Raw genomic sequence first — 23,984 nt, 5'->3', positions numbered from 1 at the left:
TGGTGGGAAAATATGTTTGTAGGGAAAGATGGTGGAATTACAAACCGTTTGTAGATTGATGGCATTGCTCTGCGAGTGGGCATGGACTTGATGGGCTGAATGGTTTCCTTTGTGTGGTGAGAAAATATAAAGATATGTAAGTATGACAGGCAAACTGCAAGTAAAAGAAATAAAATCTTGCAGCACCAAAGACCATTTAGCCCATTGAATCTAAGATGTCCTACTAATGAGAGCCACCTTCATACTGATTTCCAGAATTTGGTCTCCCTTAGTATTTCTTCCATTTTGCAGACAGTGATCATTTTATTAAGTATCTCATGTATCTAATAAAGTGGCCACTGATTAAATCTTCATGATCTTCTACTGCTTAGATCATCACTTTAAGATTCGATGTGTTGTGCATTCAGGGATTCTCCTCTGCACACTACTGTTGTAATGTGTGATGAATTGAACTACTGTCGACTTCCCGTCAGCTTGAACCAGTGTGGCCATCCTCCTCTGATCTCTCTCATTAACAAGGCATTTCACCCACAGAACTGCCACTCACTGAATGCTTATTATCACTGAAGGATTTTCATATCATTCTCTGTAAGCTCTTGAGACTGTTGTGCATGAAGATCTCAAGAGATCTACAGTGGCTGAGATAAACTACCCCATCTGGTTCCAACTATCATTCCACGGTCACTTAGATCACCTGACTTCTGCATTCTGACACTTGGTCTGAACAACTAAATCTCTTGACCATGTCTGCATGTTTTTATGCATTGAGATGCTGCCACGTGATTGGCTAATTAAATATGTTTCCTTGACGAACAGGTGTCCAGGTGTAGCTAATAAAGTAGCCACTGAGTGAGTGCATTTTGGATTTCAGAAAGCCATGTGCTAATGATAGAAATTCCTTCTCTGGCTCAAGCACATAATACTAGCAATATGCTTTTTCCATTGATGACTTCCTCTCACCTTTAGGCAGCCCCTTGAGGTTGAGCGAGATTCATTTCCACTCTGGGGGTTGTAAAACAACCGAATGCACTGATGTGAGGGTCTCTGTTCTGAAATAGGATTTGACCATGTGGCCCCTCAAAGAGTATCCACTGTCCATTATAGAAAGCTTCCTGTAGATTTTAGTCAGCAAGTGTGGCCTTACTACTTAAGGAGAGAGAAACAAGGGAGCACATAAGAAAATGAGAGCAGGGTAAAGGCAAGCAGGCTTTTTGCTTCTGGCTGAGTGAGACTAGAGCTAGAGTCATAGCTTCAGAGTGGAAGGTGAAATTTTAAGGTGAATTTGAGGGGAAACTTCTTCACTCAAAGAGTGATGAGCGAGTGGAAAGAGTTGCCAGCAGAAGTGGTGGACGTAAGTTCAACTGCAACATTTATGTTTGAATAGGAACAAGAACAAGAAAGGAATGTAGGGCAAGGGCCCAGGTATAGGTAGATGGAACTAGCAGCAGATCAGGACTAGATGTTTCGAAGGGCCTCTTTCTGTGCTGTAGTACTCTATAACTCTATGTGTAGGCCACTCAGTCCTTTAAGTCTGCCTGTTCATTTAATATGATCATGGCTGATCTACCTTATTCCTCACTTCTAGACTCCATAACCCTCAGTCCCTCAATTCCATCTTTAAAATGTTATCTTCCCCAAACTTTTTAGCCTCCACAACTCTCTCAGCAGAGCATTCCAGAGATACGTCACCCTCTGCTAGAAGACATCTCTACATACTATAACTTCAAAGGACCAACCCATTGTCTCAGAAGCTCCCGTGAGTTAAAAATTCTCAACATATACCCTGTCATTCCCCGTTGAGATTTGCTTTCTTTTAATAAGATCACCTCTTTTCTCTTCTAAACTCCAAAGAATCCTATCAACTTGTTTGGCCCAGTCCAACACAGACAAAGCCCTCCTCCGCTATTGAGTACATTTACATGGGACACTGCCTCAAGAAAGCAGCTTCTGTCATCAAGATCACCCCCCATGCTCTTTTCTCTTGACCACCATCATGCACAAGGTACAGAACATAGAACATACAATATAGAGTATTACAGCACGGTACAGGCCCTTCAGCCCTTGATGTTGTGCTGACCTTTTAACCTACTCTTTGATCAAATTAAGCCTTCCCTCCCACACAACCCTTCATTTTTCTATCATCCATGTGCCTATCTAAGAGTTTCTTAAATGGTGGTAATATACCTGCCTCAACAACACCCTGGCAGGGCATTCCACTCACCCACCATTCCAAGAAGTCTTAGATCTTATATCACCTGGTTTGGGGAACTGTCTGATCTGAAACTATGACTAACAAACACATTTTCAAGAACTCTTCACAACTCATGTTCTCAGTAATATTTTTACTTACATAGTTTCTGTTCTTTTTTACATTAACTGTCAGTCTTTGTTTATGTATAGTTTTTTATAAATTTCATTGTATGAAAATGAATGTCATGGTAGTACATGGCAACACCTACAGAATTTGATAATCCACTTTGATTTTTGAATCTGGAGCTCTTTCCAGGATAGATGGACTGAAAGCCCATGCAATTTTCATGATGGCTCAACATATGCACGCGCGCACACACACACACACACACACACACACACACACACACACACACACACACACACACACACACACACACACACACACACACACACACACACACACACACACACACACACACACACACACACACTCAGTTTCAGTCAGTCCAGTTCCTCATGAATGTCAGAGTGTTGTTGCTAAATTGGTGACAGATGAGACTGGGCTTTGAAATGAAATGTTACCTTGCTGCAACAGAGGGTGAACTAAGTTTGAGTTTAAGGACATTTCAGCTGCAGTAATAATAAACACCAGTCTATAATAACAGGGACTTGAGGCCATGCTTTCAATAACAGGCAAATGGATTTCACGTGATTGTTGTTAAAAAAAATCATTGCACCACGTTCACTTCAATGTTTGAGGTTCAGAAAAAAAGACTTACTGACTGAATTATCTAAAGCTAATAAAAACTACTAAACCCTTTGTAACGCCAAACTCAAAGCAAGAGGTTCTGAGTATTCATTACTCCAGTAATCTTGTATTCTGTCTGCATCAAAATAAATCAAGATCACTCATTAGACCTAAAACAGATAAGATTCTGCACATGCTGCAGATCTTGACCAGCGCACACAAAATGCTGGATGAACTGAGCAGGTCAAGCAGCATCCATGGAGTGGAATAAACAGTCGGCACTTCCGTCCGCTTACCATCATCAGGTCTCATTAAACTTCCCTGTTTAAATGGAAGGATTTAGATATGATTGCCTTCTTTAAAGGTGTGGGGTTCTTTGTATTTCTCTCTTACAAAGTGCCAGTTTCTCCATGACGGGTCGAAAGACAGTCTTTTGGAAAGCTCAGTCCTTCATACTGGGCAGTCCATGTGAAAGATGGTTATTTTAAAGAGGCTTTCAAACTGAGTTGTATTTCCTTCAAATTGCAGTGCTTCTGAATTTTGTGTTCTCTAGAGGAACAATCCCTCTGAACCATGGGTTCTCTGAAGTGGACAGTGCCTATGAAAATGATTCATTCAAAGGGGCACTTCTTCTGAATTATAATTGTTTTAAAGAGGATGCTGTCTCTGAATGACAGGACTTTTAAAGGTACTGTGTTCTGTTAATGCACTATTCTTGATGTGCGGAATGGAGCTGGTTCATAAATGGCTAATCTGCAGCAGTCACTGATATTGTCCCTGGTTGTTGAGGGACGGTGGTGGGGAGAAGATCCCACAGCTAAGGAAAGGAAAAAGGAATCTGTAACTGTGAGAAGAAGGCAGGAGAAGCCAGAGAGATGAAATTTGATAAAGCTTTTTAAAGTTTGAAGTTTTCAGCATCATCTTTAAACAAATTTCTCCAATAAATGATGACTCAGCTTTGCATTATCTATCAGTATTGCCCGTGCAATGCGTTTTAAATGGACCTCTGGGTATTTTCAACAACATAAAAATTAAATTACACATTTATTTGACAGGGTTGATGGTGCAGCATTCCCTCAGTAGTGCACTGAAATGAAGTCCATCATGTTCTTCTGGTGTTCAAGACTCTGGAGAGAGGCATCAACTCAAGACTAGCCAGACCTGTAGTGTGACCATTGACCAACTCCGCCCCCCAACCCCAAGCTCAGGGCATGGCTTGAAAACATGTCTCTTATTACAGTGATGTTTGACCCAGTGGAAAGTGGATTCCATGATCCATTAGCAACCATCAGGGGGCTTTAATTAATACTAGTTGGACCATTAAGACCATGAGATATAAGGGTAGAATTAGGCCATTCGGCCCATGGAGTCTGCATCAGCAAACCCTCTCAAACACAGTCTCTCCTGCCTTCTCCCCAGAACCTCTGACACCCTTACTAATCAAGAATCTATTAAAGTCTGTGTTAAATATACCCAGTCACTAGGCATCCACAGCCATCTGTGGCAATGAATTCCACAGATTCATCACCCTCTGGCTGAAGAAATCCCTCCTAATCTCTGTTCTAAATGGATGTCCGTCTTTTCTGAGGCTGTGCCCACTGTTGCTAGACTCCCCCACAATAAGAAACATCCTCTTCACATCCACTCTAACCCTAGGCCTTTCAGTATTTGATAGTTTTCAATGAGATCTCCCCTCATTCTTCTAAACTCCAGTGAGTACAGGCTCAGAGGCATCAAACACTCTTCATACATTGACCCTTTCTAGGATAAAAGGACACTTAAAAGTCAGGCCACTAGCTGCCATTCAGAAACACCTATATTACTTATGTTACCTCAGAGCTTCAGATAGTCTTGTTCTGTGGTCGCAGAAGGACTTAGACAGATTAAGAGAATGGGTAAAGAAGTGGCAGATGGAATACAGTGTCGGGAAGTGTATGGTCATGCACTTTGGTAGAAGAAATGAAAGGGTTGACTATTTTCTAAATGGAGAGATAATACAATAAACTGAGGCACAAAAGGGCTTGGGAGCCTTTGTGCAGGATTCCCTAAAGTTTAATTTGCAGGTTCTGTCTGTGGAATGGAAGTGCAATGTTAGCATTCATTTCAAGAGGATTAGAATATAAAAGCAAGGATGTAATGTTGAGACTTTCTAAAGCACTGGTGAGGCCTCTCTTGGAGTAGTAGTAGTAGTAGTAATAATAATAATAATAATAATAATAATAATAATAATAATAATAGCAAGTACTTTATTGATCCTGAATGGGAAATTGTTTTGTTACAGCAGCAACACTTAAAGATATACTTATCCATAACAATAAATATAATACTAATATTAACTAATAATAAATACAGAATGTTAATATACATAATAATAATTTACCAATGTGCAATACCGTGCAATAATAACACACGAAATAATAAAACCGAGACTATTGCACTATGATCTATGTTCTCCTGTCTCACAGAGATGAACTGTTGTATATGCTTATTGCATTTGGTAGGAAACATTTTCTGTAACGATCCTGTGACAGCAGAGCTGAATGAACCTGTTCAAAAGGGTGTTCCATTGCTTATTCAGTGGGTCATGGAGAGGATGTGCCTGATTGTTCATACGAAAAGTGTTTGATGGCTCTGGGCTTGTATTCACTAGAATTCAGAGGAATGATGGGTCACCTCATTGAAACCTATCGAATTGTGAAAGAGCTTGATAGAGTGGATGTGGAGAGGATGTTTCCTATAGTGGGAGAGTCAACGATCAGAGGACACAGCCTCAGAATAAAGGGGTGTCCTTTTAGAACGGAGATGAGGAGTAATTTCTTCAGCCTGAAGGTGATGAATCCGTGGAATTCATTGCCAGAAGTCTGTATGTATTTTTAAGGCAGAGGTTGATAGGTTCTCGATTGGTCAAGGCACAAAGGGATACAGGGAGAAGGCAGGAGATTAGGACTGAGGGGAAGGATGGATCCGCCTTGATGAAATGGCAAAGCAGACTCGATGGGCCAAATGGCTTAATTTGGTTCCTATGTCTTGTTCTTATGGTCTTATGGAATCTCGAAGTTGCATATACTAAAAATACTTTGAATGTTGAACTTTATCCTGCTGTCATCAGACCCTTGAATGGACTTCTAGTATGATGAAGATGAACTCTGGCTCCCTCAGGCTACCCCTTCATTGCTTTGCACCTTATTGTCTGCTCACACTGCACTTTCCCTGTAATGGTAACACTACATTTTGCATATTGTTACTGCTTTACCCTTTGTATTTATATTTGGAACCATCTGTCTGGTGGATGTAACCATTTCTGACTTCAACCAGTGCCCATAATGTTTGGTTATAGATTCTTACCCTTTAGGCAGAGGGGACTCATCAGCCATGGTTGGCAGCTCATCTAGGAGAAGGAAAATTCTGATCTCAAACTCCGCTGCCTTGCGGCTATACCCACTCCCGGAGAGGACATCGGGAGTAAAACCTGAGGGAAAAATCCAGAGCTGAAGTCTAAGTTCGAAGTTGACTGGTAGCCCCTGCGAGCCCACTGGTGCCAAACAGCATTGGTCTCTGTCGTTCCTTTGGGTTCATCAGATGCATGGAGAGGTGGAGCCTGCTACATGGGCAACAGCCTGGTGTCCAAATTGTACTGCCCTGGCTTGTGTATCTAGACAGCTGTGATGCCACGTTCATGGTCGACCCTGACCATAGGAGGCTTCCAGATGCTTAAACTACACTCCATGGTCAAGCATCACCAAACTGTAGAGACACAGCGTGGTAGAGCACTACAGTACAGAAACAGGACTTTAGTCTGTTTTCTGCCTAGTCCCATCGAAATGCACCTGGACCATAGCTCTCCACACTCCTCTCATTCATGTCCTACCCACACCTCACAAATCATGCCCTGAGCTGTCCCCATGGGTGATAAATGGAACTTGGTGGGGAGTGGTCTTACTTCAAGTTCCGATGGTCTGTGCTGGTGAAGCAAAGACCTGGTTTTCAACACATGATCTGTTGCAGCCACTGACGCTTCAGTAAATTCTCCTTTGTTTTTCCTCCACAGACTCTCTTCCCAAGTCCGGAGGAAGGCTGGGAAATATACAGTTCCGCCCAGGATCCCGATGGGAAGTGCGTGTGTGCAGTGGTTGCCCAGCGGAGTATCTGCTCGCGTGACGCACGCAGTAAGCAGCTGCGCCAGCTGCTGGAGAAGGTAATCTCAGACGTGCATTTACCTGGGAGGTGCTGGGATTTGCTGGGAAGTTGTTACGGATCGGTACTGGGGATGTACATTAACATCAAACCTTCTGTGTAAACTTCCTTGTCTTGAGAGCCCAACCGTGCAATGATTCATGTGCATTCAGTGTTGCATCCCAGGCTATCTTAAAGAGGGTCAGAGATGAGTTTCCAAGAGCTCTTGAGCATGCACGTAGCACATTAAAGCTGTGTAAGTGTGGTCTGTTTGTTTGTGTGTACACAGTGAGTGTGTGTATCACAAGGTTGAATTCATTATTTAGAGATGCAGCACCCTAAAAGGCTCTTCCAGCCTAACAAGCCATGCCTCCCAATTACACCCATATGAACAACTAACCTACTAACACTTGTGTCTTTGGAATGTGGGAGGAAACTGGAGCATCCGGAGCAAACTCATACAGTCACAAAGAGAACATACAAACTCCTTACAAACAGTGGCTGGAATTGAACCCGGGTCACTGGCACTGTAACCACCACCACGCTACCGTGCTACTATTGAATACATCAACTGAAGTCCAGGGGTCATGGCACATTTGAGTGGCGAGTGAGTGGAATATGGGTTTAATCTCGGTGCTTGGTGCAGAGCCGTCGTGAACCACTCAGGTACACTGCTCTCCAGTCACCAGCTCCCAATGTTGATCAGTTCTGTATGGATCTACGGCAGTAAGACCCTCTCGGAAAACTGGAAGTCATGTCTGGATGTGTCCCCCTGGGCTGTGATGACACATTCAGTAATTAAATGCCAGCTCTGCTTTGATCCTAATTTATACACCTAACCACCACTCCACAGACCAGCTCGTGCTTCCATCTCCTTCCAAACATTCACCAAGAGCTGGGTACATGCAGCACTTCAGAACAGTAATACATTTTATTAAGTATTTTCACACTGTACTCACGTACTTACTGCCCGTTATGCCACCGGTGTTTAGAGCAACAATGAGGGTCCTCCATTGAGGGTGGTGTTCCGGGCTTCCTTCGCCCTGTCAGTAGATTCCTCTCGGTTTTCATGACTATCAGTCATGCATGTCCCAGGTGGAGACTCAGGAATACTGCCACACTCATATGTAGAAGGATTCTTCATTGCTGTTTCCATAACATTATTGTTTAACCAGCGGAGTTGTTGGCCCAGAGCTGAACCCCTGAACCTGGAGGACCGGTAGACCAGTCTTACTCTGGCCTCTGCCCTTTGACCTGTTTGGCATGGTGACCCTACCAAGAGTCAAAGTGTAAATGCCTGAATCCAGTCAACACAGCCTCCAAATCCATGACAAGGCTGTAGTCCTCTTGGACACATAAATTCAAACCTAAACACTGTCATTGATCCCCAGTTACACAGAATGAATTCCTTTTGTCTCTAACTGAGGAGTATTAAACTCCTTTTCTTGTCTCAGTGTTGAGAGACAATATACATAGCTGGTGAATTGATCAAGGGTGTTAGGAAGGTGTTGACACAGGGAAACTTGGTCCGCTGCCAGGGAAAGTCTAGATAGCCTCAAGAGCAGTGCCAGATCACAGTCAATTCAAGTCAAGTTTATTGTCATATACACAAGTATAGAGAGGTAGAGGCATAATGAAAAACTTGCTTGCAACAGCATTAGAGACTTGTAGATTCAGACAACACGCATTATGTATAAATTATGCAAGACAGTGAAGAAAAAGACTTTACAAAACAAGACATTAGTGAGAAAAAAACACCGTTGAGCCATGTTCATGGCATAAGGTTGTGCAGGTCAGTTCAAGAAACTGATGGTTGTAGTTAAGGAGCTGTTCCTGAACCTGATGGTGTGTGACTTCAGTCTTCTGTACTTCTGCTTAACAATAGCAGTGAGTGAGAAGCGGTCATGACACAAATAACGTTGCCTCCTTGATCAGTGCCTCTTGCTGGTGGGAGAGGTTCAGAAATATACCGGAAGTTTGAACCCCACTTCTGCTATAGCACAGTTTGACGATGTGCTGCAGAGAAGCCTGCAAGTGTCCCCATCCTTCTGGCACCAATACAGCATGCCCACAGCCTACTAATCCACATGATTTTGGAATGTGGGAAGAAACCAAAGCCCACACTGTCACAAAGAGAGCGTACAGACTCCTTACAGACAGCGATCAGGTGTTGTAAAGCGATCGCACTAACCACCACCCTACTCCATTTCTGCTTACTCTTCTGTAAGGAAAAGCACAATCCTAGCACCATTGGTGGTCTTCTGGTAAATCCCCACCTCCCTTCTACAATATCTTGTTATTTCCATGCCTTCCCAAATACTCCTTATCAAGACCAAGAGAATGAGAAGAGGTTCACTGTGGAATATCCTGGATGAAGGCTTGAACCTGCATCCCTTAGACCAAAATGTAACAGTTTAGCCCAATAACTTGGCTGGAAACTGCAGTGGCAACGTCAGTTCCTAAATCACTGCTGTGCTCACATATTAATGCAAGGTTCATTTACTTGAAAAGCAGAGATGAAAATCTTTGCAGCTTAATTAACAGCAAGGGTAATTTTAAAGTATATTATTATTCTTTGCCTTCAGGGAGTAAAATGCATTTAGAAATGTTGACCTTGGTTGATTGCCAAATATCATTTAATTATTCCAATTATGTTATCATTTAATTCAACCACCAGACAATGTGACAATTTGAAGTAAAACTTATGGTGAGAATTGGAAATGGTCCATAAGAACAATATTATTCTTATTTAGATTAAACTGCTGAATGTGTAACATGAAAGTGCATTGTTCACACCTCAGTCCACAGTAGCCTGTGGGTGTTTGGTACTTAAATTGATCAGTGGAAAGCTTGTTAATACCCGGGGGAAAGGAAAGGGGCATAGGACTGAATGGAAAAGCCGACAGAAAAGTGGTGGATACGGCCCAGTCCATCATAGGAAAAGCCCTCCCTACTATTGAACAAATCCAGACCATGCTCTCTTCTTGCTGCTGCCATTGGGGAACAGGTACAGGAACACCAGAACCCACACCACCAGGATCAGGAACAGTTGTTACCCCTCAACCATCAGGCTCCTGAACCAGTGTAGATAACTTCACTCACCTCATCACTGAACTAATTCCTCAACCTATGAACTCTATTTCAAAGACTCTACAACTCGTGGTCTTTCAAATATTTATTCATTTATCTCTCTATCTACTTATGTATGTATTTATTTGTTTATTGTATATAGTCAGTTTTTTTCTTCTTTTGCACATTGGTTGATTGTCAGTCTTAGTTTTTATGTAGTTTTCATTGATTCTATTACATTTTTTTGTTTTATCATGAATGCCTGCAAGAAGATGAGTCTCAATGTAAAATATAGTGACCTCTGCATATTTTAATCATTTACATTGAACTTTGACAGGTAGGTTAGGCTGAGCCTGCTCTCTCAAGTGCTATGCCATTCCATGAGTTGGAGAGCACAGAAACAGGCAATTCAGCCCACTAAGTTTATGCTGACCATCGTGCTCACTTACAGGATTCCTACACAATCCCATTTTATTCCTGAGCATTAAACAATGAGCTGGAGGAACTCAGCCAGTCATGTGGCATCTGTGGGTGGACACGAATTATCGATGTTTCAAGTCAGAGCTTCTCCCTGCTTCCCTATCTATTTGCCTATGTTCTTTGAAGTAGACTCAGTGGGCTGAATGGCCTATGTCTGCCAATCACCCACACACTAGAGGAAATTTAAATTAGCCAAGTAACCAACCAACTCCCAAATATTTGGAGTGTGGGGGTAAACCAGAGCACCAGGGTTGGGGGGGGGGATGCCCAGGAAGTTTCAGCAAGAACTACAAACACCACACAGACACCACATGAGGTCTCTGAACCCAACCCAACATATAGACGCAGTTACAACAAAGGCATAACTCCTATTTCATTAGGATTTTGAAAAGATTTGTTATGTCATCAAAAACACTCGAAAATTTCTATAGATGTACCTTGCAAATCAATCTAACTGGCTGCATCACCATCTGTTTTTTTTTGGGGGGGGGCAACTGCACAGGATCAAAGTAAGATACAGTGAGTTGTAAACAGTGAGTTGTCAGCTCTATAATGGGTACTAGCTTCCGTAATATTTAGGACATCTTCAAGGACCGAGGCCTCAATAAGGCGGCTTCCATCGTTAAGGACCCCTATTGCCAGAACATGCCAAAATGAGACACTAGAGACTGCAAATACTGGAACCCACAGCGAAAACAGAATGAGCTGTTGGAGGAACTCAACAGGTCAGACAGTATCTGTAGTGGAAAATGGACAATCATTTTTCAGAACGAGATCCTTCATTTGCACACCAAAAAAGTGTTTTATCTTCTCTTAGGTGGATAAGTCACTGTCTTGATTGAGGAGTTCTCATTGCCTATTGTGTATCCCTCAGTCAGCACTGGTAGTCTTTCTTCATTGGGATTTTGCTGTCTACAAGTAAAGTTCTGTGCTTTCTTAAACACTGACTCAATTCACAAAATCCTTAATTGTCATTGACAGGCCTCTGGAAGTTGTGAGCACAGGAAAGGTGCTATGAAATGTAATTTGTATGGTTTAACTTCCAAATCACAGCTGGGAATTGTCAATGAGTGGACCTCTATTGCAAAGTTTGTCTGCTGTTGCAAGCCAATTTATGTTTGTACATAACTAGTTTTATATTTCTCAGGATTAAAATAAAAGACTTTCAATTTTTTAGAGAACCTTAAGAACAAAGATTGGAGGTGTAGTGGACAGTGAGGAAGGTTTTCAAAGCTTGCAGAGGGATTTGGACCAGCTGGAAAAATGGGCTAGGTAAATGGTAGGACACTGAGGAGTGCAGTAGAACAGAGGGATCTGGGAATACAGATACATAATTCCCTAAAAGTGGCGTCACAGGTAGATAGGGTCGTAAAGAGAGCTGTTGGCACATTGGCCTTTATAAATCAAAGTATTGAGTATAAGAGTTGGAATGTTATGGTGAGGTTGTATAACACATTGGTGAGGCTGAATTTGGAATATTGTGTGCAGTTTTGGTCACCTAGTTACAGAAAGGATATTAATAAGGTTGAAAGAGTGCAGAGAAGGTTTACAAGGATGTTGCCGGGACTTGAGAATCTGAGTTACAGAGAAAGGTTGAATAGGTTAGGACTTTATTCCCTGGAGCGTAGAAGAATGAGGGGAGATTTGATAGAGGTGTATAAAATTATGATGGGTATAGATAGAGTGAATGCAAGCAGACTTTTTCCACTGAGGCTAGGGGAGAAAAAAACCAGAGGACATGGGTTAAGGGTGAAAAGTGAAAAGTTTAAAGGGAACATTAGGGGGAACTTCTTCACACAGAGAGTGGTGGGAGTGTGGAATGAGCTGCCGGTTGAAGATGAATGCAGGCTCACTTTTAACATTTAAGAAAAACTTGGACAGGTACATGGATGAGAGGTGTATGGAGGGATATGGTCTAGATACAGGTCAGTGGTTCTAGGCAGAAAATGGTTCGGCACAGCCAAGAAGGGCTGAAGGGCCTGTTTCTGTGCTGTAATATTCTATGGTTCTATGTGCCAGATGTATTTTTTCGCCGATGAAGTGCTTATTTGAAATACCAAAATGGTGAAAATGCGGAAGCTGTTTTGTGCAGGGCAGGTTCCCACAAATTGTCGTGAGATTGTATCCAGGTCATTTGTTTTTAGATTTGGGCATAGATATTGGCTCCACAACATTGGGAAGAAAATACACTGCTGCCCTTAATCAACAAACTGCTGGGATTTTAATCACATTCCTGAGAGAGCAAGCTCTCTCATTAGTTTTTATTCTTTCTTGGAACAGGGTGTCACAGCCCAATCCCGATGAAGGGACCCAGTCCGAAATATCGACTCTTTATTCCTCTCCAATGATGCTGCCTCACCTGCTGATACCTGGGTGGCATGATGGTATAGTTGTTTGCACAACATTTTACTGTACAAACAACCTGAGTTCAATTCCTGTTGCTGCCTGTAAGGAGTTTGTACATTCTCCCTGTGACCACATGTTTTCTCCTGAGTGCTATGGTTTCCTCCCATAGTCCAAAAATGTAGGGTCATTGTACATTGTAAATTGTCCTGTGATTAGGCCAGGGTTAACATTGTGTGATTACTGGGTGGTGGGGCTCAAAGGGTCAGAAAGGACTATTCCGTGCTGTATTTCAATAAATCTATGACCAGGTCAGGTCACAGATCTGTCAGTGGGTGAGCATCTGGGGGAACAGTGATCACCGCTCCCTGACCTTTAGCATTATCATGGAAAAGGATAGAATCAGAGAGGACAGGAAAATTTTTAATTTGGGGAAGGGCAAATTATGAGGCTATAAGGCTAGAACTTGTGGGTGTGAATTGGGGTGATGTTTTTGCAGGGAAATGTACAATGGACATGTGGTCGATGTTTAAGGATCTCTTGCAGGATGTTAGGGATAAATTTGTCCCGATGAGGAAGATAAAGAATGGTAGGGTGAAGGAACCATGGGTGACAAGTGAAGTGGAAAATCTAGTCAGGTGGAAGAAGGCAGCATACATGAGTTTTAGGAAGCAAGGATTAGATGGGTTTATTGAGGAATAAAGGGTAGCAAGAAAGGAGCTTAAGAAGGGGATGAGAAGAGCAAGAAGGGGGCATGAGAAGGCCTTGGCGAGTAGGGTAAAGGAAAACCCCAAGGCATTCTTCAATTATGTGAAGAACAAAAGGATGACAGGAGTGAAGGTAGGACCGATTAGAGATAAAGATGGGAAGATGTGCCTGGAGGCTGTGGAAGTGAGCAAGGTCCTCAATTAATACTTCTCTTCGGTATTCACCACTGAGAGGGAATGATGATGGTGAGGACAATATGAGTGAGGTTGATGTTCTGGAGCATGTTGATATTAAGGGAGCAGAGGTGTTGGAGTTGTTAAAATACATTAGTACGGATAAGTCTCTGGGGCCTGATGGAATATTCCCCAGGCTGCTCCACGAGGCAAGGGAAGAGATTGCTGAACCTCTGGCTAGGATCTTTATGTCCTTGTTGTACACGGGATTGGTACTGGAGGATTGGAGGGAGGCGAATGTTGTCCCTTGTTCAAAAAAGGTAGCAGGAATAGTCCGGGTAATTATAGACCAGTGAGCCTTACGTCTGTGGTGGGAAAGCTGTTGGAAAAGATTCTTAGAGATAGGATCTATGAGCATTTAGAGAATCATGGTCTGATCAGGGACAGTCAGCATGGTTTTGTGAAGGGCAGATTGTGCCTAACAAACCTGATAGAGTTCTTTGAGGAGGTGACCAGGCATATAGATGAGGGTAGTGCAGTGGATGTGATCTACATGGATTTTAGTAAGGCATTTGACAAGGTTCCACATGGTAGGCTTATCCAGAAAGTCAGAAGGCATGGGATCCAGGGGAGTTTGGTCAGGTGGATTCAGAATTGGCTTGCCTGAAGAACGCAGAGGGTCGTGGTGAGGGAGTACATTCAGATTGGAGGGTTGTGACTAGTGGTGTCCCACAAGGATCTGTTCTGGGACCTCTACTTTTCGTGATTTTTATTAATGACCTGGATGTGGGGGTAGAAGGGTGGTTTGGCAAGTTTGCAGACAACACAAAGGTTGGTGGTGTTGTAGATAGTGTAGAGGATTGTCGAAAATTGCAGAGAGACATTGATAGGATGCAGAAGTGGGCTGAGAAGTGGCAAATGGAGTTCAACCGGGAGAAGTGTGAGGTGGTACACTTTGGAAGGACAAGCTCTAATGCAGAGTACAAAGTAAATGGCAGGATACTTGGTAGTGTGGAGGAGCAGAGAGATCTGGGGATACATGTCCACAGATCCCTGAAAGTTGCCTCACAGGTAGATAGGGTAGTTAAGAAAGCTTATGGGGTGTTAGCTTTCATAAGTCAAATGTTAGAGTTTAAGAGACACGATGTAATGATACAGCTCTATAAAACTCTGGTTAGGCCACACTTGGAGTATTGTCTCCAGGTTCTCCAGTTCTCCATCTCCATTTCTGGTCACCTCAGTATAGGAAGGATGTGGAGACATTGGAAAGGGTACAGAGGAGATTTACCAGGATGCTCCCTGGTTTAGAGAGTATGGATTATGATCAGAGATTAAGGGAGCTAGGGCTTTACTCTTTGGAGAGAAGGAGGATGTGAGGAGATATGATAGAGGTGTACAAGATATTAAGAGGAATAGACAGAGTGGACAGCCAGCGCCTCTTCCCCAGGGCACCACTGCTCAGTACAAGAGGACATGGCTTTAAGGGAAGGGGAGGGAAGTTCAAGGGGGATATTAGAGGAAGGTTTTTTACTCAGGGAGTGGTTGGTGCGTGGAATGCACTGCCTGAGTCAGTGGTGGAGGCAGATACACTAGTGAAGTTTAAGAGACTACTAGACAGGTATATGGAGGAATTTAATTTGGGGGGTTATATGGGAGATAGGGTTTGAGGGTCAGCACAACATTGTGGGCTGAAGGGCCTGTAATGTGCTGTACTATTCTATGTTCTATGTTCTTTAAATAATATTTTTTAAAACATCCTCCACTATTTTCTGTAATTTTCAACATCTGCAAAATCTCTTGTGTTTATGATAGGTAAAGCTCCCCCCCCCCCCCCCGTTTATTGTCCATCTTTGATTATTGCTGAAATATTTTAGAGGACTGCTTAACAAAAAAGTATTTTTATCACACCTTTGTGGCTTCTACCATTAAAGGTATGATAGAAGTGGACATTATTGTTGTCTAAAGCTGGCTGGTGGTGTAGTGGCACTGGAATTCAAGGCAAGTGGTCTCAGGTTCGAATCCAGCCAACTCTTCACACGCTTTTCATCTGTACTGGATTGAGCGTTGAGCCAGCAACTCGGCCTAAAAAAAAACAGACAAATGCTCAAAAGACAGCAAAGTTGCCACCCGATGCACCACAAGGTGCAGGGAGGACCTCAACAAAACAGCTGTTGTGCAGAACAACATACAAAAATTTGGAGGAACTCAACAGAGCAATAGGGAAATGAAGAGTCAATGCTTTGCATTAAAGCCATTCATAGAAGGGGTGTCATCCATATTAAAGGACAGAGGGAAGAGGTGGAGCAAGAGCTGGCAGGTGTTGGGGGTGTGGGGGTAATAGGCAAAAGAGGAAGAGAGAGTGCGAACAGCATAGAAACTGGAAGGTGGAAGTGACAGAGGGCTGAAGGTGATGGAACCTGATAGAAGAGGAAGGTGGAACATGGCATAAAGCAAGAGAGAGGAAACACTGGGAGGTGTGTGTGGGTGGTGAGCAGGAAGAGAAAGTCTAGCTGGCATAGCTAACGATATCCCTACCGCCCTCCTCAATCTGGGATCTCTATAGGGCTCAGCTCTCGAAGTGGACGCTTTTGCTTCTCCTCTGATGTTATGCACAGGCAGCACGGCAAATCATCATTTGATAATCCAGCATTAACAGTTTTATTTTGGGAACTGCTTTCTAAGTCATTAGCAATGATGGCAGAGAGAGACCTGTCCTATCTGGGGCCAATTAGTTAATGGACAGATTTCCATTATGAGGAAGCATCTTATGTGGCTGCCGGTGACTGGAATCTGTAATGAGTTCACATAATGATGACAGCTAGCCCTGAGAATTAAACCAGCCAAGGAAGTTGCTTAAGCTAATAAGAATGATAATATTGTGACCAACTGTCCTGACATCATAACAATCAAAACTTTCAGAATAAAATTCACGACAATGCTTCTTCTTTACACTTTCACCACGATTTGAATTTAAATTGCTTGCCAACTGTTTGCGATGCATAGAATTCCAATGAATTAAATTCCAAAGGACTATTTTCAAGCAATTGCTTACTTGAGCAAAGGTTAGAGTATGCCAAGCTTGTAACAGTTGTGGAACAGCCAGTGAAACAGGTTCAATCCTGATCTCAGGTCCTATCTGTATGGAGTTTGCATATTCCACCGTGACCACAGGGATCTCTTCCAAGTGCTCCGGTTTCATCCTAAATCCTAAAGGTGTGAGGGTTGCTGGCTCACTGGAAATTATTCTCAGTGTGTAAATGTGCTGGTGGAACTTGAGGGAGATGAGGGGAATGTGGGAAGAATACAAATAGATGAGTCTAAATGAGTGTTTGATGGTATGTGCAGACTGTGTGACTTGATGGCTTCAAGTGAGGCCTATTTTAGGATCGATAACCAAGGAATGTGGTTGCAAAATAAGATGCTACATCACCATGGAAACAGAGCAGTCTCTCAATTTCCTCCTGTTATACGAGGCTTCCACCACCCTAGCATGTCCTCAGAAGGATTGAGAAGTTTTAAGCCTTGGAATTCTGAGCTCACTCCCCCTCTGTTGCACCCAAAACCACAGGCGCTTTCTTGAGGCATCGCCTCCATGTTACCTATGCTAATCAAATCTATTTTTAAATGCCAACGTGGTTCTGGAACATTTACCAGAAAATCTTGAGAACAATATCCCTGGAGAGAGAAAAAAGGACCCCGAGAGGGAGAAATATTGCTTTTAAAGATAATTTTAACAATGTAATTATATATGTAAAAACAAGAATTGCCATATTGCGACCAGCCCCATTCTAACATTTCACAACCAACTCTATCAAAGTAAGTATTGATCACTTGCCATTCAACAGGACAAATAATCAAAACACTTGGTTGGAGACTGGGAGAAATCATTTTATTTAGAGAATTGCTATAGGCTGGGATATGCTCCTGCCAAGGCATTGAAAGTGGATTGCACCAAGGGCTGAAGTCTTTTGAAAAAGAGATATTGTCAGAGCTCTTGGCAAAGTGTTGAATTGGATAGCTCTTTTCAAGGATTCATATGAGTACATGGGATCAAATGTCTCATCTCTCATGGACTATTGATCATACATACAGTTAGTGGCCACTTTATCGGATACACCTATACACCTGCTTATTCATGCAAATATCTAATTAGCCAATCACGTGGCAGCAGCTCAATGAACAAAATCATGCAGTTGATCTGACCAAAAATCAGAATGGGGAAGAAATGTGATCCAGCTGACTTTGACCATGGAATGATTGTTGGTGCCAGACAGGGTGGTTTGAGTATCTCAGAAACTGCTGATCTGGGATTTACACACACAACAGTCTGTAGAGTTTACACAGAATGGTCAGAAAAACAAAAAAGCAAAACTACCTGTGATCGGCAGTTCTTTGGGTGAAAACATCTTGTTAATAAGAGAAGTCAGAGGCTGGAAATCCAAGCAACACACACAAAATGCAGGTGGAACTCAGCAGATCAGGCATCATCTATAGAAAAGTGTAAACAGTCAACATTTCGAGCCTAGACCCTTCATCAGGACTGGAGAAAAAGGTTGAGAGGTCAGAGTATGAAAGTGGGCAGAGGGGAGGAAGAAATACAAGGTAGTAGGTGATAGGTGAAACCAGGAGATGAGGAGGGGATGAACTAATGAGCTGGGAAGTTGATTGGTGAAAGAGATAAAGGGCTGGAGTAGGGGGCATCTGATGGGAGAGGATAGAAGACCACAGAGGAAAGGGAAGGGAGAGGAGCACCAGAGGGAGGTGATGGGTAAGTAAGGAGATAAGGTGAGAGAGGGAAACTGGAATGGGGAATGGTGAAGGGGACGGGGGCAATAACCAAAAGTTTGAGAAATCGATGTCCATGCCATCAGGTTGGAGGCTACCCAGTTGGAATATAAGGTGTTATTCTTCCCGTCTTAGTGTGGCCTCATCGTGATAGTAGAAGAGGCTATGAATTGACATGTCGGAATGGGAAGTAGAATTAAAATGGGTGGCCTCTGGGAGATCCTGCTTTTTCTCACATAAGTGCTCAGTGAAGCAGTCCCCCAATCTACGTTGGGTCTCACCAATACGCAGGGGGCCACACCAGGAGCACCGGATACAGTAAACAGCCCCAGCAGACTCACGGGTAAAGTGTTACCTCACATGGAAGAACTGTTTGGGACCCTAAATGGTAGGGAGGGAGAATGTGTAGGGGCAGGTGTAGCACATGGTTCACTTGCAAGGTTAACTGCCAGGAGGGAGACTAATGGGAGTCACATAGGCAGCTTTTGCTGTGGAAAGTGAAAGTGGGGGGGAAGGGAAAGATGTGCCTGGTGGTGGGATCATTGGAGATGGCGGAAGTTACGGATAATTATGTGCTGCACATGGAGGCTGGTGGGGTGGTAGGTGGGGACAAGATGAACCCTATCCCTGGTGGGTTGCAGGAGGATGGGGTGAATGCAGGTGTGCATGAAATGGAAGAGATGCAGTTGAGGGTAGCATTGGTGGAGGAAGGGAAACCCCTTGCTTTGAAGAAGGAGACATCTCCTTAGTTCTGGAATGAAGAGACTCATTGTGAGAGCAGATATGGTGGAGACAGAAGAATTGAGGGAAGGGGATGGCAACTTTACAAGTGACAGGGTGGTACATGGTATAGTCCAGGTAGCTGTGAGAATCAGTGGGTTTATAAAAGATATGAGTAGGTGAGCTGTCTCCAGAGTTAGAGATGGAGAGATTAAGAAAGGGGAGGGATGTGTCAGAAATAGACCAGGTAAATTCAAGAGCCAGGTAGAAGTTGGAGGCAATGTTGACGTTGATGAGCTCCACATGGGTGCAGGAAGCAGCACCAGTGCAGTCATCGATTTAGCATAGAAAAAGTTGGGGAGTGATACCGGTGTAGGCTTGGGACATAGACGGTAAAAAGGCGGGAACAGCTGGGACTCATGTGAGCGCCCATGACAAGATCAGAGGAGAATTGTCAGGTTGGTTCAAGCTGCCAGGAAGGTGACAGTAACTCAAGTAACTACGTGTTCCAACAGTGGTGTGCAGAAGAACATCTCTGAATGCACCATATGTCAAACTAAATTGGATGGGCTACAGCAGCAGAAAACTACAAACATACACTCAATGACCATTTTATTAGGTACAAGAGGTCCCTAATAAAGTGGCCACTGAGTGTATATGCCCTCGTTCAAGTGTATATGAGTAAGGTTGTGGCTGATTCAGTCTTGGTCTCTGCACCATTCTCCCATCCGCTCCCTAAGTTCCTCAACCCCCTTTGTAAAAATAGAGTGGCTCCCTGAGTAATGAATTTCATAACTTATGGAAATCGAACTACACAAATTCATGCATTAATTTTTGAAGCAGATTTTCATTCTAGCAGTAATAATAACAATAAAATGGTTCATAATCTTCATTAATGATGTGATACAGTATATATTTCATTAGTTTAATTATGGATAGTGTTAGGGCAATTAGTCAATGAAGGAGTTATTACAAGTGCATGCATTGCAATATGATATTTATAGGTTACTGTAGAAAACAGACGTTTCTGACTTTCAGAGAAAGATAATTCTCCAAAACAAGCCTCTGACAAAACTTGGGAACTTTTAATAAGCATGACTCCACGTCCTTTCTATAAAATAGGGAATTACAAAGAGTTGTGTTTTCAAAGAAAATAAATTTCTCCTCATCTCTGTTGACATGGGTGACCTTTAAACAATGTCTGAATATAAATCAGGAGGTTGATTTATCATTGGCTCATGCACTGAAGTACAGTGAAAAACTTTGTTTTGTTCACCATCCATACAGATCACTTCATCACATCAGTATCGTGAGATAATACAAGGGGAAAACAATAACAGACTACAGAATATCTTGTTGAAGTTCAAGAGAAAGTGCAATGCAGGCAGACAGCAAAGAGCAAGGCCATAATAAATTAAATTATAGGTCAATAATCCACTTATTGTACAAGAGCACCAGTCAATGGTCTTGTTATAACAACAGGATAGAAATTGTCCTTAAGCCTATCATCCTCGAAGATCTTACATGTTTCAAGATTACCTCATGTTCTCCTATAGATCTGGTCGTCTGCAATTGACAATTCCATTGGAGCCCTTTCTACCAAAGTAACTCCCATATTTGTGGGCTTGTTCAAATATGTGACTGGATTGACTAATTCTAAGGCGCATACAAAAACAAGATGAACTGAATAATCTGCACGATTATGTGTGGGAGAATATCTGCCTAAAAAGATGGAGCTTTGTCCCTTCCCCCAACACCTTATTCTCACTTTAGCCCTGGTCTAGATGAAGGGCCTCAACCCAAAATATCAACTGTTTATTCACCTCCGTGGATGCTGCCTGATATGCTGAGTCTTTCTGGCATTTTGTGTGTGTTGAGCTAAAGCCACATCAGGGATAGAGAATTATCATTCTTATCTAATAGAGATGACTCCAGGCTCACTTATATAGACTATTTCTAATCAGGGTGCATTCTCTAGGAAACTCATAACAGTCAAATTCTGGAAGCAAAGTTACAGAGAGACACTTACTCGCAAAATCATTTTCAGTTTACATATTTGCTGAGGATTTTTTTAAATTGGAGCAAAACTTTCTTCAATGTTTTTCTGAAGTAGTCAGGTTCAGGATTGGTTAAGGGAAATAAACTAAACTGATCATTTTAGAAATGCATAACAGACATGATATCTTGCTCTCTAATTAACTACTTTTAGTCAATGAAGCATTGAAATGGTGAAAGTGGGTGTTTGTGCTGCATTACAATAGATAGAAGCTCATTAGTCATCACACAGTTGGCTTCAGCAAGCCCTAAGCTGTGCAAAATACCAAGCTCTTCTTCCAGTTTTCCCTCCTGCCAACTTACTCACACTGCATCATTGAAGAGCTCTTTGCATTAGTTCAGCTATCTGTTGTGCACACATGTGCTTTGATCTGCTCTCTCTTGCTCTCGCTGCAATGTGAATACACCAGTTAAAGCCATTTCCCATGTGTGTGCTTTTATTTTAACTGATATGTAGGTGCACAGGCACAACAAATTGGTGATGAGTATCAACCTGAAGATCAGCGAATATCACAAACTACACCAGCAGTTACAGGACAACAAATTTTGCAGGAAGAAACAGCAAGAGGAAAGAGTTAAACAGTATGGAGAAGGTGGTCATGGATCGCAACAAAGGGGTGCATGAGTGCACCCCTTTGTTGCACTCATGCAACGTAGCGCACAGTGAAGATAAAGTGAATATAACATGACGATGGCCTAACTCAGAGAAGTTGATGAAATTGATAGTGCAAATAAGGAATGGGAATAGAATATGAAGAGGAGTGAAATGTATTGTAAAGTGAACAATGTGGATGAAGAAAAGAAAGCTGGTGCTGAAATGTACAGGTTTTTACACAACCTAGAAACTTCTGAAAAGCCAGCAAGCAAGATGTTCGACAAAATTGTTACAATTTTACAGAGTTACTTGAGCTCTAAACCACTGGAAATATCTGAAAGATTTAGATTTCACAAAAGGAAACAGTCAAAAGACAAAAGCATTTTTGAAATACCTTGCAGAACTGTGCAAACTTTCCCAGTAGCATAACTTTAGAGATGGAGTTTCTGATGCATTTAGTGACAGGCTTATATGTGGCATGCATCATCAAAGCACTCAAAAGGGGCTACTGTCAGAACGAGACATAATATTAGACTGGGCATTGACCATTGAAATATCATTGGAGACTGCAGCAAGGGATGCAGCAGAACTACAGAAAAAGAGTTTAGAATGTGAAACGCACAAAATGTCCTGAATGGTGCAAAAAGCCAAAAATGTTATTGATGCGGTAAGTCCTCTCATAATGCAAATGACTGTTGGTACAAAGAAAACCATTGCAGAATGTGTCACAGACAAGGTCACATAGAGAGAGTGCACAAGTCAGACAGAAAGCACAACCAAAGAGAGAAAACACACAAAGTGAAAAGTATCAAACAAAACTAAACAAATGCATAAAGTGACTGAATCAGATAACACAGAGTCTGACAAAGGTGAGCTATCATGCCTAGACCAGCATAACATTATTGATCACAAAATCACATGCATCACAATAGACGTGTCTGGGGTGAAACTGAAAATGGAGCTATATACAGTCAGGTTTGTCTCTAATTCCAGAGGCTGGCTATCACAGATTCTCTCGTAAGCTACCATTAGAAAAGACGTCAACAATTCTGAAGACCTACACTGGCAAAAAAGTGTCTCCCAAAGGCAAACTGAAAGTAAATGTGATGTACGGAGGCAAAACACAGCATAGGCTTATATGTTGAAAAGTGGAGGGCTAGCACTTTACAATGGTCAACTGCAGCCCAAATGGTAGCACTAATCAGAGACTGGCACAGCTGCTTAATGCTAATGAGAAAGTGTTTGAGTAGGGTATTGGTAAACTCAAAGGCATTAAGGCCAGAATTGAACTGGATAAAGCAACAACACCAAGATTCCCTAAACCACATCCAGTGGCTTATGCAATATGTCCTAAAGTGAATGCAGAACCTCAGAGCTTGGAGGCATCTGGCATGGTGTCCAGGGTTGAGTGGAATAATTAGGCCACACCCATTGTCCCGGTGATCAAGAAGAAGGCTGGAGCTGTTTGTGTATGTGGGGACATCAAAGTGAGCACCAACCCTGTGCTGCTTACTATGCAGTAACCTCTGCCACAAATAGAAGGCATATTTGCGTCTTTGGTAAGTGGGGAGAGGTTTTCAAAGATTGACTTGTAATAAGCCTATCTGCAAATGGAAATTGAGAAGTCAAGCAGGAAGTTTGTTACGATCAACACTCACAAGGCATTGTGCCAGTATAATCATCTCGTCTTTGGGTCACATCAGCTCCAGCAATTTGGCAAAGAGCAAAGGACCAAGTACTCCAAGATATCCCTGGAACATAATATTACCTGGATGACATCATCGTGACTGACAAAAATGATGAAGAGTACCTTCAGATCGTTGGTAAAGTGCTGAGTGAGTATGGTCTGCATGCAAAGAGAGAGAAAAGTGAGTTTTTCAAGAATGAAATCTCATATTGTGGACATGTCATTGACAAGCATGTCTTACATAAGTCACAAGAG

The 23,984-nt window shown here is 42.5% G+C and overlaps 1 protein-coding gene across 3 annotated transcripts in view; it reads left to right on the top strand.

Annotated features, from left to right (window-relative positions):
• Window positions 1-23,984, top strand: part of olfm2a (olfactomedin 2a) — a 632,982-nt gene that overhangs the window by 450,386 nt on the left and 158,612 nt on the right. For all 3 annotated transcript variants that reach the window (XM_073069443.1, XM_073069444.1, XM_073069442.1), the window contains exon 2: window positions 6,990-7,136. In XM_073069443.1, coding sequence (XP_072925544.1) covers window positions 6,990-7,136 — 147 coding nt within the window. The remainder of the gene's footprint in view (window positions 1-6,989; window positions 7,137-23,984) is intronic.

Source organism: Hemitrygon akajei, chromosome 16 (assembly GCF_048418815.1).
Source record: "Hemitrygon akajei chromosome 16, sHemAka1.3, whole genome shotgun sequence".
In the NCBI taxonomy this organism is placed as follows: Eukaryota; Metazoa; Chordata; class Chondrichthyes; order Myliobatiformes; family Dasyatidae; genus Hemitrygon; species Hemitrygon akajei.
This window is presented reverse-complemented; position numbering and strand designations above follow the sequence as displayed.